Source organism: Tursiops truncatus, chromosome 1, assembly GCF_011762595.2.
Source record: "Tursiops truncatus isolate mTurTru1 chromosome 1, mTurTru1.mat.Y, whole genome shotgun sequence".
NCBI lineage: Eukaryota > Metazoa > Chordata > Mammalia > Artiodactyla > Delphinidae > Tursiops > Tursiops truncatus.
Window position 1 is genome coordinate 101,393,085 of NC_047034.1, and position 20,716 is coordinate 101,413,800.

Genomic DNA, 20,716 nt, shown 5'->3' on the forward strand with positions numbered 1-20,716 from the left:
TGTTTTCTTTGTATTTAATTTTTGACAGTTTGATTAATATGTGTCTTGGCGTATTTCTCCTTGGATTTATCCTGTATGGGACTCTCTGTGCTTCCTGGACTTGATTAACTATTTCCTTTCCCATATTAGGGAAGTTTTCAACTATAATCTCTTCAAATATTTTCTCAGTCCCTTTCTTCTTCTCTTCTTCTTCTGGGACCCCTATAATTCGAATGTTGGTGCATTTGATGTTGTCCCAGAGGTCTCTGAGACTGTCCTCAGTTCTTTTCATTCTTTTTTCTTTATTCTGCTCTGCAGTAGTTATTTCCACTATTTTATCTTCCAGGTCACTTATCCGTTCTTCTGCCTCAGTTATTCTGCTATTGATTCCACCTAGAGTACTTTTAATTTCATTTATTGTGTTGTTCATCATTGCTTGTTTCATTTTTATTTCTTTTAGGTCCTTGTTAAATGTTTCTTGCATTTTGTCCATTCTATTTCCAAGATTTTGGATCATCCTTACTATCATTATTCTGAATTCTTTTTCAGGTAGACTGCCTATTTCCTCTTCATTTGTTAGGTCTGGTGGGTTTTTATCTTGCTCCTTCATCTGCTGTGTGTTTTTCTGTCTTCTCATTTTGGTTATCTTACTGTGTTTGGGGTCTCCTTTTTGCAGGCTGCAGGTTCGTAGTTCCCGTTGTTTTTGATGTGTGTCTCCAGTGGCTAAGGTTGGTTCAGTGGGTTGTGTAGGCTTCCTGGTGGAGGGGACTAGTGCCTGTGTTGTGGTGGATGAGGCTGGATCTTGTCTCTCTAGTGGGCAGGTCCATGTCTGGTGGTGTGTTTTGGGGTGTCTGTGGACTTATTATGATTTTAGGCAGCCTCTCTGCTAATGGATGGGGTTGTGTTCCTGTTTTGCTAGTTGTTTGGCATAGGTTGTCCAGCACTGTAGCTTGCTGGTCATTGAGTGAAGCTGGGTGCTGGTGTTAAGATGGAGGCCTCTGGGAGATTTTTGCCATTTGATATTATGTGGAGCTGGGAGGTCTCTTGTTGACCAGTGTCCTGAAGTTGGCTCTCCCACCTCAGAGGCAGAGCCCTGACTCCTGGCTGGAGCACCAAGAGCCTTTCATCCTCACGGCTCAGAATAAAAAGTAGAGAGAATTAGTAGAAGTATGAAGAAAGAAAGAAAGAAAGAAAGGAAGGAAGGAAGGAAGGAAGGGGAAAAGAAGGCAAGAAGGAAAGAAAGGAGGGAGGGAGGGAGGAAGGAAGGAAGGAGGGAAGGAAGGAAAAAAGAAAGAAAAGAAGATACAGTAAAATAAAATGAAGTAAAATAAAGTTATTGAATTAAAAAATAGTTATTTAGAAAAAAAAGAGGGACGGATAGAACCTTAGGACAAATGTTGGAAGCAAAGCTATACAGACAAAATCTTACACAGAAGCATACACATACACCCTCACAAAAAGAGGTAAAGGGGAAAAAATCATAAATCTTGCTCTCAAAGTCCATCTCCTCAATTTGGGATGATTCGTTGTCTAGAGGAGGGAAGGAAGGATGGAAGGAAGGAAGGAAAGAAAGAAAGAAAGAAAAGTATAATAAAGTTATTAAAATTAATTATTAAGAAAAAAAATTTAAAAAAAAACAATGGACGGATAGAACCCTAGGACAAATGGTGGAAGCAAAACTATACAGACAAAATCTCACACAGACACATACACACAAAAAGAGGAAAAGGGGAAAAAATCATAGATCTTGCTCTCGAAGCCCACCTCCTCAATTTGGGATGACTCGTTGTCTATTCATGTATTCCACAGATGCAGGGTACATCAAGTTGATTGTGGAGCTTTAATCCGCTGCTTCTGAGGCTGCTGGGAGAGATTTCCCTTTCTCTTCTTTGTTCTCACAGCTCACAGGGGCTCAGCTTTGGATTGGGCCCCGCCTCTGCGTGTAGGTCTCCGGAGGGCGTCTGTTCTTCGCTCAGATAGGACGGGGTTAAAGGAGCCGCTGATTCGGGGGCTCTGGCTCACTCAGGCCGGGGGGGAGGGAGGGGCACGGCGTGCGGGGCGGGCCTGCGGCAGTAGAGGCCGGCGTTACGTTGCACCAGCTTGAGGCCCGCCGTGCGTTCTCCCGGGGAAGTTGTCTCTGCATCCCGGGACCCTGGCAGTGGCGGGCTGCACAGGCTCCCCGGAAGAGGGGTGTGGATAGTGACCTGTGCTCACACACAGGCCCCTTGGTGGTGGCAGCAGCAGCCTTAGCGTCTCCCGCCCGTCTTTGGGGTCCGTGCTTTTAGCCGCGGCTCGCGCCCGTCTCTGGAGCTCCTTTAAGCAGCGTTCTTAAACCCCTCTCCTCGCGCACCAGGAAAGAAAGAGGGAAGAAAAAGTCTCTTGCGTCTTCGGTAGGTCCAGACTTTTCCCCGGACTCCCTCCCGGCCAGCCGTGGCGCACTAACCTCCTGCAGGCTGTGTTCACGCCGCCAACCCCAGTCCTCTCCCGGCGCTCCGACCGAAGCCCGAGCCTCAGCTCCCAGCCCCGCCCGCCCCTGCGGGTGAGCAGACAAGCCTCTCGGGCTGGTGAGTGCAGGTCGGCCCTGATCCTCTGTGCGGGAATCTCCCCGCTTTGCCCTCCGCACCCCTGTTGCTGTGCTCTCCTCCGCGACTTCGAAGCTCCCCCTTCCGCCTCCCGCAGTCTCCGCCCGCGAAGGGGCTTCCTAGTGTGTGGAAACTTTTCCTCCTTCACAGCTCCCTCCCACTGGTGCAGGTCCCGTCCCTATTCTTTTGTCTCTGTTTTTTCTTTTTTCTTTTGCCGTACCCAGGTACGTGGGGAGTTTCTTGCCCCTCTTTGGGAGTTTGCCTCTCTTTGGGAGGTCTGAGGTCTTCTGCCGGCATTCAGTAGATGTTCTGTAGGAGTTGTTCCACGTGTAGATGTATTTCTGTTGTATCTGTGGGGAGGAAGGTGATCTCTGTGTCCTACTCTTCCGCCATCTTCCTCTAAACCTCCCTGAAGTCTTTTAAAGCAAACCACAGACAACATTTCATCCTCACATATTTCCCTATGTATCTCTAACATAAAAACTTACTTGTTTTAACAAAACCACAGTGCTATGATCACATCCAACAAAATTAACATTAATTCCTCAACATTACCAAATACCCAGTTATGTTCACTTTCCCTCTGATCGTTACAGCTGGTTTGTTCAGATCAAAATAAAAAAAAATAAGGTCCACAATGGCATTTTAACTGATGTGTATCTTAGATCCCCTTTCATCTATGACAGATCTTATTGGAGATAGCTAGGAGGGAGAGTCAACAGGACTGAGTGATATCTTGCCATTGGCACACATTTTTACCTGCTGGCTTCCTCCCTTCCTACCTGTTCTTCTCGGCAATTAAAGCGCTTTGCCCAACATACACTGAAGCTATTTTCAAGGAGTTTGAAAAGTAGTCATGGCAAGACCAAAACCTAGGCCCAGTGTTAAGGTTAAGGAGAGAAGACTCTTCTCAGGGGTATAGTTTCACTGGTGGCTTTGCTGCTCCTTCCTCTAGAAAATTCTCCACCTGTCTGCTTTGTAGCTCTCATATGTAACAAAGCCTTTCATATTACAGTTAGAAAGTAAGCGTGAAATGTTGATGCTCCAAGAGTGTACGTACACTTATTCTTCAGTTCAGAGTCAGAGAGAATACGAGGGCTCCTGCACCTACAGCCAGGAGAGAGTGGAGCAGGACCACAGCTAGAAATAGGAGGCTGGGCTGCTCAAAGCCTAACTCCACCTGCTCCTCTTCTCTGCCGCAGCTGGATCAGTACACCCATCATTTAGGAGAGCCACACTGGCAAATAAAAAGGCAAGGCTTGTGGCTTGTGGTCCATAAATGCATGAATCAGAATTATATGTTGAGCTTGTTAAAATGAAGATTCCCCTCCAGGCCTACTCAAGATGCACACTTGAGTTTGAAAATCACAATCTTAAAAGTTAGAATTCAGTCCTAAAAAACAGAGACTCGGTGATTCAATCATTTTTGAAACTATGAAGAATGAAGTTATTCATTCAGGACTTGCACTTGATTTCTGGAAAACAAGGTGTTCACCTCAGGCTCTGGGACTTGGAGCCAGCAAGCTTGTGAACTTCCACGTTCCCCACCGCGGTGGAAAATGCACAAACAGCTCTGCATCGCCGCGTGGGCCTGGGGTCACCAGAACACTGGCGTCACTTAGAGAATCGATTGCAAGGGAACTTCTCTCTCTTTAAGGCTGCCAATCGCAGTTTTAAAAAGAAAGGTTCTGGAGTTGGCCGAATCTTCCATAAGAGTGGTGCTGAACAGAGGAAGAGACACAACCTGTCTGGAAGGGACATAAAGGGACAACAATGACAAGGAAGCCCGAGGTGAACAGGTGGGCACCCTCTGCACGTGGCCTTCCTTTACACCCCAGCAGCTGTGCTCTGTCTTCCTTCCTCCAGGAGCCTTGTCTGGTGTTGCTAAACCAGCAATCAGAATCACTTTGGTGTATTTAATGTCACCATGAAACTATTTGTGATTGCCTAGCTCAGCAGGGCTGAGAATAAGAACCTTTGATTTTCTCGAGTAGACGAAAGAAGTTTGTTTCTGAAAGCAATCTTTCAGAAGAGGTTCCGTGATCAAAAAGAAGGGAGGAAATATTTTTCAAGCATACAGGAGATCAGATAGCACCCGTGTATATATGTAGAACTACATATATGTACTATATTTTTAAAAATATTTTTTCCTATAAATTACAGCTTCCCAAACTCCTGGACAGCAGTTCTCAAGGTATCAATCTGAGATCGTGGGGAAGAATATTATCTGATATGTCGCCAAGAATTCAAGAAGTAAGTGGCTTGATGATAGTAATATAATTTCATTATATCTTTCCACCATTTTATCACACTTATTACGTCAGATAATTTAATTGTACCTCAGACCTGTTCAAGGAGAAATACATTTGATCTTTCCATCTAGCAATTTCAAAAACTTGTTCATATCCTTAATTATCTGTGCTCCTGGGTCGGAGGCAGTAAGAAAGGAACTGTTCGTCTAATTTCACACCTAGAAAGAAATAACACTCTGTCTGGTGTAGCAGATTATTAGTGGACTGACAGCTGAATCTAAGTCTTTCCGCTCTTTCTGATGTGATCCAATATTCTATTATGCTCTTGAAATCCACATAAATCTATACCATTAATAGTAATCGCATACACGTACACAGTGCTTACAGGCACTAAGTGTCTTACATACATATTACATACTCATTTCATCACAAAGATAGTGACTTTTTGTGTTGTTTTGTAAAAGATGCGCACAGTTTAATCAAATGCCAAGCCTTTGCCCATATATAAAATGATTCTCCACTCAACAGATGAGAGGTGCTGGGGTCATAATGATGAAGAGACAGATATGGTCACTGCCTTGTGAAATGTATAGTCCAACAGGGAAGAGAGATGTGAAACGAACAATTATCTTCAAGTGTAATGAGGATTATGAAAGAGAGGCAAAAGGGGAAATATAATTTTCCCTAAACTTTTTTTCCCCTCCAGTATTCTCAGCTGACTTGGGCTTTGCCAACCTGGAAAGCTGCATGGTTAGAATCTCTCCTCATAAAACTAAGCTCAGCCTGCGCAGAGTGCCGTGCAGGGAAAGTTAGAGAAGGGCCTATTGTACTGATGGCCACCTGCTGCAGGGGGAGTCTGTGTTTAACATTCTTTTCTTCATAAGCATTTTAAAAATTCATATCAGTATAATAGGGTTGAAGTTGCTAGAGAATTTTTTTTTAATCTCCAAAGCATATTAAAGCTCTTAATTCCATGTGGGAGTTGCAGAAGGTTTCTTGTCTGTCTAGATAGCAAGTCTAGCATTCGTGACTGCGTTGAAGCAGATGGCCCAATTTATGTTAACTAATACTAGACTATTTGACTCTGGAACAGCCCCTTCATCTCGGAGCGCTTTGGTTAAATGAGCAACATAATAATGGTAATAACCCCTTACAAGGCTGTCATAAGACTTAACTGTTGTTGAAGCAGTTTGAGATTCCATCTTTATTATTGAAGCCTAGACTGTGATTATAGGCATGACTCAATATGTGGATTCTACATGGCGCTCAGCAGTTTCAGAGAGCAAGTGTTGGCATGTGGACAGAGAGGAGATGACCGGTAAACATCACTTATTGCAGTGGGAGAACTGTTTTCAGTCTCACCTGTTTGAATCCTAATGGTTTTTTTCTAATGGTTTTTTAAATCCCCAAGTGCCTTTGAGAATAAGTAACCAAGTGTGTTTTGGGAATAAAAGCAGCATGATTTTTATTTTGTATTTTCCTTTAAAGTCAAATGGTATTATGGGAACTGAGACCCTGGCAACTCTGGCAGCCCTCAACTTAGTTCTCAGCATTTTAGATCTACCTTCAGAAAACAAGGCCACTGAGTGCCACCGGTACCAATATGGAGAGATGACCACCAGCCTCTTCTTAGTTTGGTGAAGAATTTAAAAATAGTTTTCCCAAGAATGGAGACTTCATCTGTTCTATATTTGCTTAGATCTTAAAACACGCACGCACACACACACACACACACACACACACACACACACACACAAACACTAAAAGAAACCACAAACCACACATTTCAGGGAAATGGAAGAGTTCACATTTGGTAAAGCTAAGCCAATAAGAAGATAATTTTCCAAATATAGAAAGCTAAATTCTAAACTATTTGGCCAAAGAAATTTGCCCCGACTTTGCCTTTCTAGGACAGAGCTACTCCTCTATTTTATTTCCCAGTTTTCCAGTAGCTCCATCTTGGTAGGTTAACAGAACCTAAGAACTGACTGGTAGAGAAATATTCTCTATGTTTCCCCAAGGACACATTCCCAAGGAATTCAAACTAAATGGACTGGAAAAGAGAAATAATATTGAAATACTTCGCAGGTTAACTCTTTTATTTTCTTTAAGGCTCATCCTAGTTTCCTCCTAGGCCCTGAGTGGATGGCAGTAGATTTTATTTCACAGCTGGATTAAGGATTGCTAAGCATATATATGTTTTCTTTCAAACCTGGAAATCAAATGCCTATGCAAAGGTCTCCCCAAACTTTGGAGCTTTGACTTCACAGTGGATTGTGACTCTGACTACCTTAGCATAACCTGAAGCCTTTGCCTTGCCATAGTTCATCCACCGACCAAGTGTTCAAGACTTGCTGTGGGTGACCAGGCCACTCGTGCAGACTGGCGGTCCAGAGACGTTCACACAGCTGATGGGCACCCTGTCTGACCTCTTGTGTGGCTACCCAGAGGGAGGAGGCTCTCGGGTGTTCTCCTTCAACTGGTATGAAGACAATAACTATAAAGCCTTCCTGGGGATTGACTCCACAAGGAAAGATCCTATCTATTCTTATGACAAAAGAACAAGTAAGTTTTCTAAGTCCTGCATATAAATTGGCTTCTGATGTTGGTTAAGCTGATGGGTTAACACTTCCAGGTGAAATTAATCCTGGGGTCGATTTTCCCTTGGTCTTGTTGAGGGGCCTTGGGCAAAGAGGCTTCTCCTTCCAGAGAGTCCATTTCCCCAAGCAGGACGCGGACAGTGCTCATAAAGAATTCTGGAAGTGAGCCATGGAAAGAACTGAGACCCACTTGGAATGGGAACGGAGGGGACATTTCCCACTGATCTGATTGAACTAGGGTTACGTTCTAGAGGAAGAGAAAGATAAATGAGGAGGCAACCCAGAGTTGCAAGCAGAGCTGGGGTCAGAAGGGCTCTGGAGAGTAAACATGGCTGTGGGATGTTTTTACAAACACAATGTAGTGAAAATCCGTGTGTGTAGTACTGAATTATTTTCCAAATGGCAAGTTGCTGGCAAGTTATCTTTCCCACCTTTCACTATTTTTTTTTGGCTCCTGTGGGGTAAAGGAGGGTGGGGTGCGGACGAAATGCAGCTGGGCAACCCTCTAGTTAAAAATTGAAAAGCAGCAGCAAGGCACACACCAAAAGCAGCTGGGCCCTAAGACAGCCACACACAACAGAGAAGTTAAGCAGCTAATTGAAAGGAAATTATTGAGACTAAAGCTGAGATTGCAAGGGGAGGCCTTGTTTGGCCTCTTGGTCCCTTTCATCTGAGAATGGCCTCTGTTCCTTGCAATAAGCATAAGCAGGCTTCTCAACCTTCCTCTAAAGCAGAAAAAAAACCACAAGGCAAGCCCCATCCTTTGTTTCTCTGATGAGGCCTTTATTGAGATGCACTGTGGCATTTTTACTTACTAATGATGAGCTTGTTATTGGTGGGGTACAGCCTATTAATTTAGGTTATTTGTCAAATCCTCCAGCATACAGTTGAATGAGACATGTGATTTGAACACACTAATGACTATGTTTAGCTGTGAGCAACGGGGAGTTTCTGTAAAATCTGTCCCTTCTCTCCTGACAGCAACCTTTTGTAATGCATTGATCCAGAGCCTGGAGTCAAACCCTCTAACCAAAATAGCCTGGAGGGCAGCAAAGCCTTTGCTGATGGGAAAAATCCTCTTTACTCCGGATTCCCCCGCAATACGCAGGATACTGAAGAACGTAAGGTCCCAGCTGGTCTTGTCCCTTCTGCCTTCTCCTCTGGCTACCCAGTAGAATGAGAGTGTGTGTGCATGCATGTGTGTGTATGTGTGAATGAGTGTGGTGTGTGTGGTGTGTGTGTGTGTGTCTATATTTTTTACTGTGCCCTCCTGGTGGTGGGCCTCATGTTTGCTTTTTGCTAAGTGGACTCTTGGTTCCTCCCCCATCCACAGACATCATTGGAAGGCTTTGCACCAATGCCCCTGCCTGGCCCTCCCCTCTCTATGCAGCCTACAATGAGATTTTCTTCCTCACTGCCTGAATTCTATCCCTAAGGGAAGAGTTCACAGTTCTCTGAAGCCTGGCTACGCGGAACAGACAAAGATAGGGAGGAAGGGAGGAAGAGCATTTGCTCACAGGGAGTCCAAATCCAGCTTTAATGAGGTTCTGAGACAATAACATCATCAATATTATGAGTACCTCTGAGATACTAAGAAATAAGATTCTGTCAATCTGGGAGGGTGGGAAATAGCTGATTGTTCTGGGAAATATCAATCAACTGAGAAAATAAAGACACTTCCTTGAAAAGCCTTTCCTAAATATTGAGGGTTTGTGACAGGAAAGGTACAACCAAGATTCTTTCTCACTTTTTCTCTCTCCATTCTTTTGCTGTCTCTGTCTGGTTTTAGGCCAACTCGACGTTTGAAGAGCTGGAGCGTTTCAGGAAGTTGGTCAAAGCCTGGGAAGAAGTAGGGCCCCAGATCTGGTACTTCTTTGACAAGAGCATGCAGATGACCATGATCAGAGTACGGATGGTATTAGAGGTCGGGAGGCGGGGGGAGGAGAAAGGCCAGGAAAGTTCCATTTGTTTCCTTTACCCAATATAGGGTTAATCACCCCTGGAGTTAGATCAAAATATAATAAGCACCAGTTTTGGAAGCTGTCATCATGTGGAATCACCGGCTTTGGGTGGGATATAGGTTTCTGAAACTCTGGGGAAATGTGAAAACCACCATAAGACCAGTAACCTCCTGAGGTTTCTTCCTGTTATGAATTCACTTGAGGGCCTCACATTCAAAGGGGCATCTCCCCAAGGGGCCAGCTCTGTAACTGCAAAAGGTGGTTGAGCGTGTCTCTCTGGTCTCATTTTCAGTTTCACAAAACCAGGAGATAAGAGTCCTGCATAGCAGGGATAATTAAAAGGGAACCAAAGAAAATCCTTAAGAAAAAGAAAGCTTCCTATATACCATTTCCCTGTCCCTCTGCCCCATCCCCACATACACGTCTCCCCTCTGTTGTAGAGACCTATGTATTGGGGGGAAATGGGGTATAGATAGATATGCTTTATGAGGAAGAAAACCCACTAGATTTTTAGGGAGCCTTAAAGTCTATCCCATTTGTTAAAAATTAGAAATGGCCTAAAAACAAGACCAAAGATCCTGTGGAATTCTTTTTTTTTTTTTTTTCTTGCGGTAGGCGGGCCTCTCACTGCTGTGGCCTCTCCCGTTACGGAGCACAGTCTCCGGACGCGCAGGCTCAGCGGCCATGGCTCACGGGCCCAGCCACTCCGCGGCATGCGGGATCCTCCCGCACCGGGGCACGAACCCATGTCCCCTGCATCGGCAGGCGGACCCTCAACCACTGCGCCACCAGGGAAGCCCTGTGGAATTCTAAATGCTGTAACTGTATTGCTTCTTCCCAAGGACACCCTGGAGAACCCAACAGTAAAAGCCTCTTGGAATAGGCAGCTTGGTGAAGAAGGTATTACTGCCGAAGCCGTACTGAACTTCCTCTATAGGGGCCCACGAGAGGGCCAGGCTGATGACATGGACAACTTCGACTGGAGGGATATATTTAACATCACTGATCGCACACTACGCCTGGCTAATCAATACCTGGAGGTAAGGGCAGCAAGCTACCTGAGGGCCACATTGGGCCCCTCCAGGACAGCCCTGTAGGTGGAGCCAGAGGTCCCTTAGCAAGTCAAGTGGTCTTGGGTTTCAAATCTCATTCTCCCCACTGAAGAAACAAGAATTCCCACAGCCCCCAGAGATGGATCCTGTTCTCTAACAGCTTATCCACAATTAAATAGTTCCCTCTTCACATCTTCTGCCTCCTAACAGCTCCCTGACTCCTCCTTGGCTACTCCTTCTGCCTTGTAGCTCATACAGTGTCGTGTCTGTCCTCAGCCATCTCCTGTCTGCCATTGCTTCACTGGCTGTCCATTGGTATGTCCACCAAACCTCAAGTTCCGAGGTCCCCTTGCTTGCTGGTCACTCCCACCCCCGGGTTATACAGGCACATCAGCCTCAACGTGTCCAAAACAAACTTGTATTCTCACTACCCATAAAACCTATCCTCCTTCAGCATTTCCTATCCTGATCACGGTCCTCTGCATTTTTCCAAATTCTCAAGCTAGAGGTTTAAGGGTCAACCTTAAATCACCTTCCACACAACAGCTCTCACTTACTGTGTAACGTTTTGCCAAGCACCGTGCTAAGCGCTTTTACGTACCTTAGTTCATTCAATCCTCTGATAGCTCCATCAAGTGTATGCTATCATCATTCCCACTTACAGGTGCAGAAGCTGAGGCTTAAAGAGTTTAAATAAGATCCCATCTCACATCTATTAGGTAGAACAGACAGGATGCAGATCTGGTGTGCCTGAATTCAGAGCCTGCTGTCCTGACTCCTCCACTGCCTCTGTTACGTCCAGTCACTGAGCTTTGGCTCCTCATCTCTAGGTATTTCTCCACTCCTCCTCTTGCTTGCCAGGCTCTCTGAGCCCCAGAGGCCTTGTCATCTCTCCACTAGCCTGTTCTAAAGGCTCACTCCCTGGACTCCAGGGTCCAGTCTCTGTTGGTTCAGGCGCTTCTCCACGCTGACACCGGAGTTACATTCCAAACACACATCTGCTGGCATCACTGCCACTCTTACAATCTTAATGACTCATCCTCAGGGAACACAAGTCCCTTCCAAACCTGCTCCAGCCCACCTTCCCAGCCTCTGCTCACTCACACATCTTCATCTCTGCTCCACAGCTCCTCCCACCACCCTCAGGGACACCCCAGCTTCTCATGATTTCATCCTTTGCAAATGGCTGTTTCTCTGCCTATTTATGAAAGCCTTTTTGCTTAAGTGAAAAAGAGAATTTACTGGTTGACATAACCCGGAAGTTCAGGGGACCTAGGACACTGTGTCCTTCCATTTTACCTTTCTGCTTGCCTTGGCCCAACTTTGATCTCAGCCAGACCCTTTCCATTTGGTAGTGTGTCAGCTGCTCACAGCCCTCAGTGGTCATCTTTACCCCAAAAACTACACAGAAAGAGGGAGTGGCTTTCCCGTAGCATACATAATACTCCTAGAGAGTTCTCAGATTGGCCTGGCCGCTCTACCTGTCCCAATCCCTCAGCGGATCGTGTGCCACCACGAGGTAAGGCAAGCGCAGTTAGCTTCATCTGAGTCTCATGGACTGTGCATGACTACTATGAAGTGGGGGAGGGTATTTCCCCAAAAGAAGAAACACAAGGCAGAGAAGTCTGAAAGGACTTTTCCTTCTCCATCTACTGAGCTTCTCTTCATTCACTTTTTGAGACTTAGCTCTCAAATGTCACTTCTGCTTCGACATAGGTTTAGTCACTCACTCCTCTGTGCACCCCTGGCCCCCTCTTTACATCTCTTTCAGACCATATTCAAGTTAGACTCAAGTTAGCGGTTAACATGTCCGTCTCTGGCAGATCAGCAGGCTGGAGTTATCAGAGTCAAGGAGCCCATCCTAGTTATTTTTGAATTCTCGACCTCAAACTTCCAGGGAACATCTCCCCCTGAGGGCTTATCACACCTACCATTGGGCCTCATGTCATATAGAACCATGAGCAGGTAGAAGATGCTCTGGGCAATAGGAGAGGGAATTAAGCCAGTGGCCCCCAAGAGCACGCCCCTCTCCCCAGACTCCTTGGTCCTGAGGATAACTAACTCGTGAGAAAAAGCCCGGCACCTGCTGTCACCACAGTGCTCTTAAAGACTCCCTGCTGCCCTTGGTGCCACCAGAATTTCCCCGGAGTGTGTGATGCTCCCTCTCCAGAACCATGGAAATATCGGCACAGGCTCTCTAGGTGGCGTTTCAGAAGGGGTCAGGTGTGGCAGCAGCACGACCAAAGTTCAGCTCATTACAAAGTGATTCCCAGCTTGTCTGAAGACAAGAATGACCATGGGTGCTTTTTACAAAACAGATTTCTGGACACAAACCCAGATCAACTGACTCAGAATTCCCAGGGAAGAGGCCTGGTAATCTGTATTTTTACAAACCTGTTAGATTGGTGGGAGCTTGGAGTCCCCTTGTACGATTACTCAATTGACATCGTCTTCTTCTCACGGTGCCTCTACCAGCTAAGTCCCCATCCCTGGCCATGCCCGCCACCATCCACCACTGTGCTTATAATATAGGCAGGATTTTTTAGATGGGGTGCAGATGGAGGCAATCTCTTCCTTTATTCTTGCAGAATAGAGTTCAGTGGGTCTCACAATATTTTTGTGAGGTACTACGTATCAGTGTAAAGAATACTTCTTGTCTTAGGTTTGACTTGACATTTGCACGGTGATGTAAAGGGCTTGTTTTCTTGAAGGATCATTTTTTCCATGTAGCTTGTGCTTAATGTAGCACCAAGCACCCAGCAGATACTTAGTATATATTAAATGGTTAAGAATTCAGTCTCTGGAGCCAGACCACCTGGGTTCAAATCCCTGCTAGTTGTGCCTCAGTTTCTGCATCTGTAGAGTGGGGATATTAATAATACTTACCTAATAGGCTTGCTATGAGAATTAACTGAGTTAATTCATGCAAAGCACTTAAGACAGTGCCTGGCATTTAGTAAGCACTTAATAAATATTAACTTTTTAGTAAAATTCAAACAAACAAAAAATACTGTTTGGGAGGAGGAGAGTGGAATTAGTGAAATCAGGCCCAGCCACTGAGCCACTCCTGGTGCTCCTCTAGGGATTACAAAACTGCTAATCGCATCTCACATAAGCCACCAACACTTCCCTAGGGCCTTGCAATCCCATTAGCCCAGCGAAATGCTCCTAAGCAAAGGCCAAGACTGCCACAGGTCAATGGCCTGCCCCAGGGGTTCCTAAGAGGGGTTTTGATGGTGGCAGAAACCCAGCAGGTAATTATGCTGAGGTTTCTGATCTTCCTGCCCTGGGGAGCAGGGGAGCGGGAAGAAGGAGGAAAGTGATGGGGAATAAACTGAAAGGAGAAGGGGGGGAGGGGGGCTTGGGGGGTGTCTGAAAAGCGGTGAGGTAGAATCCAGTCATTACAACTGGTCCTGGAATTTTCTGCTTTTGTCCTTGTGTTTTGGGAAGTCTGGAGGAGCTTTGGAAACTCCCCAGCTCTCATCCTGAGGACTACTCGGTAGCAGACAGGGCATGAAAACCTCTTCGGGATGGCTCTAAGGGCCTCTCCGGGACAGGGCAGCAAGCATGTTCCTTCATAGGCTGTTCAAGGCTTGACTGAGCCTCTCCTTTTCAGTAATATGACTTTCATTAAAGAGCTGTGAGAACTTCTGGGCCAGCCTTGTTCCTACTTCCCTGCCTATTCCAAAAACGAAAAAAATCATTTCAGGAAAATTCAGCAAAAATACTCTAAAATGTAAATTATGTCAATTGAGGTCAGTGCTGCACTCACATGTGGTATTGAACAACAGAAGGTCCAAGAACTAAGAGCAAACTTTTAAGCCTTTTGTCATTACAGGAAAGGGGAGTGATTCAGTAAGTTTTCTCTTCACCTAATAGAAGGGCTAAGTCCTCTTTCTTTCTGCTCGGGGTGAGGCCTTAGTTACTGGAAATTCCACTGAGTATCCTGGAGAGTATCCCTTTCCTCCCGAGCTGCCTTGCTTGGTCATTGTATGCCATGTTAGGCCACGGCTTGGGGCACCTTCTCACCTGCCAGTGAGGATAAATGGGCCTGGATCTCTGCCCATGAGCTACATCACTCTGGGAAAGACACTTTACCTGCTAAGGCTCAGTTTTCTTATCTGTAAAATCCAGATAGCACAACAGACCTCACAGAGTTGTTGTTAAAGATAAAGTGAGTGAAGTGTGAAGGGCACTCAATACATTTGTGCCATGACTAGTTAAACCTGTGTATAAATTCTCTGCCCCCGATTCCCCATCTCTTAGGTGGGGCTGTTAGTGCCCCCCTCTCCAAGCAGCTGTGAGGATGAGATTGGAGAGGGCTGGGCACATAGTAGAGCCATTTGATGCATGGCAGCTCTTTCTATGAACCACAAGGATGTCCACCCTTGAACCACAGACCACGTGAGGAACGTAGCTTTTTCTCAGACTGACTGTGTGTAAGCATTAACCAGGATGTGAAGCCACTCTTCATATTAACCTTGTGAATTGGTTTACAATCAGGACTTTCAGTCCATTCCTGAAGGCCCAGGAGGATGTCTCTGGGGCCATTCTGGCCCTTCTGTGGACAGCGGTTCAGTGGCTCCAGAACTCCTTTTTTTTTTTTCTTACATCTTTATTGGAGTATAATTGCTTTACAATGGTGTGTTAGTTTCTGCTTTATAACAAAGTGAATCAGTTATACATATACATATGTTCCCATATCTCTTCCCTCTTGCGTCTCCCTCCCTCCCACCCTCCCTATCCCACCCCTCTAGGTGGTCACAAAGCACCGAGCTGATCTCCCTGTGCTATGCGGCTGCTTCCCACTAGCTATCTATTTCACGTTTGGTAGTGTATATATGTCCATGCCACTCTCTCACTTTGTCACAGCTTACCCTTCCCCCTCCCCATATCCTCAAGTCCATTCTCTAGTAGGTCTGTGTCCTTATTCCTGTCTTACACCTAGGTTCTTCATGACATTTTTTTTTTCTTAGATTCCATATATATGTGTTAGCATACGGTATTTGTCTTTCTCTTTCTGACTTACTTCACTCTGTATGACAGACTCTAGGTCCATCCACCTCACTACAAATAACTCAATTTCGTTTCTTTTTATGGCTGAGTAATATTCCTTTGTATATATGTGCCACATCTTCTTTATCCATTCATCCGATGATGGACACTTAGGTTGTTTCCATCTCTGGGCTATTGTAAATAGAGCTGCAATGAACATTTTGGTACATGACTCTTTTTGAATTATGGTTTTCTCAGGGTATATGCCTGGTAGTGGGATTGCTGGGTCATATGGTAGTTCTATTTGGAGTTTTTTAAGGAACCTCCATACTGTTCTCCATAGTGGCTGTACCAATTCACATTCCCACCAGCAGCGCAGTAGTGTTCCCTTTTCTCCACACCCTCTCCAGCATTTATTGTTTCTAGATTTTTTGATGATGGTCATTCTGACTGGTGTGAGATGATATCTCATTGTAGTTTTGATTTGCATTTCTCTAATGATTAATGATGTTGAGCATTCTTTCATGTGTTTGTTGGCAGTCTGTATATCTTCTTTGGAGAAATGTCTATTTAGGTCTTCTGCCCATTTTTGGATTGGGTTGTTTGTTTTTTTGTTATTGAGCTGCATGAACTGCTTGTAAATTTGGGAGATAAATCCTTTGTCAGTTGCTTCATTTGCAAATATTACCTCCCATTCTGAGGGTTGTCTTTTCATCTTATTTATGTTTTGCTTGGCTGTGCAAAAGCTTTGAAGTTTCATTAGGTCCCATTTATTTATTTTTGTTTTTATTTCCATTTCTCTAGGAGGTGGGTCAAAAAGGATCTTGCTGTGATTTATGTCATAGAGTGTTCTGCCTATGTTTTCCTCTAAGAGTTTGATAGTCTCTGGCCTTACATTTCGGTCTTTAATCCATTTTGAGTTTATATTTATGTATGGTGTTAGGGAGTGTTCTAATTTCATTCTTTTACATGTAGCTGTCCAGTTTTCCCAGCACCACTTATTGAAGAGGCTGTCTTTTCTCCATTGTATACTCTTGCCTCCTTTATCAAAAAATAAGGTGGGTGACCATATGTGCATGGGTTTATCTCTGGGCTTTCTATGCTGTTCCACTGATCTATCTTTCTGTTTTTGTGCCAGTACCATACTGTCTTGATTACTGTAGCTTTGTAGTATAGTCTGAAGTCAGAGAGCCTGATTCCACCAGCTCCATTTTTCGTTCTCAAGGTTGCTTTGGCTATTTGGGATCTTTTGTGTTTCCATACAAATTGTGAAAATTTTTTTTCTAGTTCTGTGAAAAATGTCAGTGGTAGTTTGATAGGGATTGGATTGAATCTGTAGGTTGCTTTGGGTAGTAGAGTCATTTTCACAATGTTGATTCTTCCAATCCAAGAACATGGTATATCTCTCCATCTATTTGTATCATCTTTAATTTCTTTCATCAGTGTCTTATAATTTTCTGCATACAGGTCTTTTGTCTCCTTAGGTAGGTTTATTCCTAGATATTTTATTCTTTTTGTTGCAGTGGTAAATGGGAGTGTTTTCTTGATTTCACTTTCAGATTTTTCATCATTAGTGTATAGGAATGCCAGAGATTTCTGTGCATTAATTTTGTATCCTGCTACTTTACCAAATTCGTTGATTAGCTCTAGTAGTTTTCTGGTAGCATCTTTAGGATTCTCTGTGTATAGTATCATGTCATCTGCAAACAGTGACAGCTTTACTTCTTCTTTTCTGATTTGGATTCCTTTTATTTCCTTTTCTTCTCTGATTGCTGTGGCTAAAAATCCTCCAGAAAGTAGGCATGGAGGGAACTTTCCAGAACTCTTTTTGCCCTTGCAGCACCTCCTCAATAAAGGGCTTCTATAACCTTATTCATCCCATAACCGTGTTTAGTCTTTCCCCTGATCCCCTGCCCTTAGCAGGGAAAAAAAACCAAACAAGAATAAAGGACAGACTTCCTGGTCAGAAGGTGGGCAGTCAACCAGGGAAAGGGGTGAAGGTGACATTTTGGGAACATCACATCTCTAACACGTGGAAAGAGTCATCTCTACAGGCCTTCTGATCACCTTCTTCTCCAAATCTAAGGAGGCTGAGGGCAAATGAGTCTTCATGTAGGTAAATATCTTAAACTGGTATGTGTATACTCTTACATTCATAACTTATATGTCTTATTCACATATATTTTTCTTCTGAGAAAAGCACAATTAGAAAAATTCCTCTGATAATCCTTTAGTTAAAGCAAATATCCACACCCCTCCCCTTTGATTTCCTTGTTCAGCGAAGGGTTAGGCCTGGCACAGATGGAATACTATTTAGAATTCACCGTATATTTAAATTTCATAGTATATTTGAATTTCAGGTCTTGAATTTAGCATCAGAAAGCTGAATTCAGCCACACTTTAATATGAAAATACCTCTGATCAAGGCATAAAATTGTACTTTAACCAGGTACAACTTCCTTTCCCTAAGTCTTGAAGAAACATGTATTCATTAACTGCTTTTACCTCTGCTGTCAACACACTCAATATATGTGCATAACTCTTTATTATCTACATGGTGATTATCTTGTTGATGAATTATCAGTAGGGGGATTTTTTTGGACCACCTTTCCTCTGTACCTTGCATGGTCCTGGCCACATGCCACCACCACCCAACCAGAATGTGCTCAGGGAGCGTATTTTTCAGGCTAGCCTAAATAAAAATAGGATTAGGAAGGTAAAGCTACTGATCATGTAATTTACTTTAGTCAGATGTATAGGGATTTGCATAATATCTGTCCTAGTGCTTTCTTCTGTTGATTCATTGTCTCCAAATGTGCAGTGGGAGGCTAGGGAGAAGTAGAGGAAAGGTCAGAAGGGTACAAAAGTCTACACCATTAGAGCAATATTATTTTAAGAGCCATGAACTGGATCATAAGCAACTCATGGGCAATGACCTTATTTTATGGCTCATCGGTCTCTCAGAAACATAGAACTGGGCTGAGGAAGGAGAACACAGTTTGGGGAGGAGTGGGGGTTGGCTCGAGTTGTAGGTAGAAGAAAGGAACTTGTGTTTGAGCCTGCTGTGAGCCAGCCACTATGCTGGGCACTCTTACATGTCATCTCATGCCACGCTCCTAACTACCTGCCCAGCAGGCGTAATTGTTATCATTTTATAGAATTAAAAACTGACTTGCCTAACATACCACAGCAGATAAGACGTGGATCCAGAATTCTAATCCAGACCTGTCTGGCTCTGAAGAGGAAGTTCTTTCTTGTACCACAAGGGGCATATTAGTAGGGGGTTCAGTCAGTATCGTTTAGATAAATTACATAATGAGTTGGTTAGGGACAGCAATTATTTTGTTATATTCAGAAAAACAGACACTATTGTGATTCAGTCTTTTCTGTTTGGAAATAACTAGGTTTAGAGTAGGAAACCAAAGAGATTTGAGCTCATTCAGTCATTCATATATTCGCATGAATTGAACTACCTACCTCTGAATAAATACAATTAATCCCTGACCCCTAGAAGCTCACATTCTATTGAGAGAGATAAGCTTGTCATTAAATAAGGCCTTAGTAGTGGTATCTCAAGGAGCTGCTAGAATTCAGTCTAATGGAGGAGAAACAAGTTACACAAATCCAAAGTCAAAATGTCACAGATCCTCCAAGGACTGTCAGATATCTTCCAGATTATCTCCTAAATCCCCCTTCCTCACCCTCTCCATGTATGGCCTCTGTTTACTACGGCCTGTACCATCTCTCCTAACTGGTCTCTGGGCCTGTGGTCTCTCACTGCTTCCGTTCAGCTCCCAGACTGCCTCCAGTGAGATCTTTCTGAAACCCCAGTCTTGCTGTAATGTACCAGCTCTGTGATTTCGGGCAATATCGCTGTTCCCCTGCCTGAAAAATGAGGAGGATAAGTGGAGCCACAGCCAGGGCAGCGTTCTCCAGTGTGGCTAGACTGGGTGTTTGTGACTGGCAGACCCTTTCGATGGTCAGTGCCCAGCTCTGCTGATTATGAAATATTTTTAATATGGTAACACTCACCTCCCAAAGTTGTTGGAACGGTTAAACAAGAAAGCGTTGAGAGCTAAAATCCCCTGCGGTTGTCAGCCAGGCTATTCTGTCTCCCTGGACCTAACTACACAGGAAGCAGCACCTGGTGGCTTTGTCCTAGTGAGTCTTCATGCTCCAACCTGACCTTTTTATTTGTTTCATTATTGTATTTATTTATTTTAGAAACAGACATTTTTTAACAGCTGTGTATTTCCTATCCCTTTGTTTTCCTGTCATGGTGCATTTCCTCACTCTCTGTGGTTGAACATTTCAGACGTCTGTCCACGGTGCCCGGTGTGTTAGATAAAATGTATGGCAACGCCTTTGGCCTCTACCTCACCAACTCAACCAACTCAAACAGCCCCAAACTATTTTATCCAGTGGCTTTTTCCACGTGTTGGGAAACAAATCTTGAGTGTTATGGTCTAGATATGCCAGGAAATTCATTCTGGGATGTTTGCCCGCATCCATTGGCATTTTCCAGAAGGAACCCCACGTGTCTCCAGGTCCACCAGCGGGACCACTTGAGACCTCATTTGGCATTCATCAGCCACTTTGTTCTCAGCCTGAGTGTGGAAGTCAAATTTGTAAGAGGCAGGATTGTAGAGGCCGTGTCTCTCAGAGTGTAGTGCTTTTCTTATCCCTGAAGACTCATCCCTCACATGTCCCGGGCGTATTAGTCAAAGTACTGTGTCAGCACAGAGTACCAATCCCCTTTGATTATCAGGTTCAAGCAGAAAAAGAGATTCTTTCTCTCTTTGCCTCCACTGGACATCCTTTCCCACTTAATAGATAATTTATCTATTACTTAATGTATTTGAATTAGAGCTGGAGAGGTCACAGTTGAAGAAGGAAGCCTGCTGCTACTGTAGCTGCTTCTCCCAAGGTAGTGTTTGATTTAGCTGTGTAAACAAGTGACTGCATTCTCCAGAGGTCTTAAACACAGCTGCCTGCCCTGGAGAGAGCCACACCTCTTCCGCCAGGGTGCACTCTGGTTCCTGGTGAGTATCAGCAAAACAACAAACAAGGAATTGTAGGATATGTGTGGGCTTCAAATGGCAGTGGTCCTGCCACCCAGATTTTGGCCACAGTGGTTGGGAATGGAAGGAAACAAGGAAACCTCTTCTCTTGCTTTACTGCCCTTGGCTATCCCAGGGCATTATAACAATCCTCTTTGAGATTCTGAATTCTGCTTGCAAAATTTGCCCAGAATGGGCCTCTGAAGCCGTGAGACAATGAATTTTTAATCAGTGA

General features: G+C 44.4%; 1 protein-coding gene across 1 annotated transcript in view; it reads left to right on the forward strand.

The window, feature by feature from the left end:
• Nucleotides 1–20,716, forward strand: part of ABCA4 (ATP binding cassette subfamily A member 4) — a 111,253-nt gene that overhangs the window by 12,417 nt on the left and 78,120 nt on the right. Inside the window, exons 2-6 of the mRNA XM_073810836.1 lie at nucleotides 4,725–4,814; nucleotides 7,138–7,378; nucleotides 8,395–8,534; nucleotides 9,203–9,319; nucleotides 10,217–10,414. Coding sequence (XP_073666937.1) covers nucleotides 4,794–4,814; nucleotides 7,138–7,378; nucleotides 8,395–8,534; nucleotides 9,203–9,319; nucleotides 10,217–10,414 — 717 coding nt within the window. The 5' untranslated portion in view covers nucleotides 4,725–4,793. The remainder of the gene's footprint in view (nucleotides 1–4,724; nucleotides 4,815–7,137; nucleotides 7,379–8,394; nucleotides 8,535–9,202; nucleotides 9,320–10,216; nucleotides 10,415–20,716) is intronic.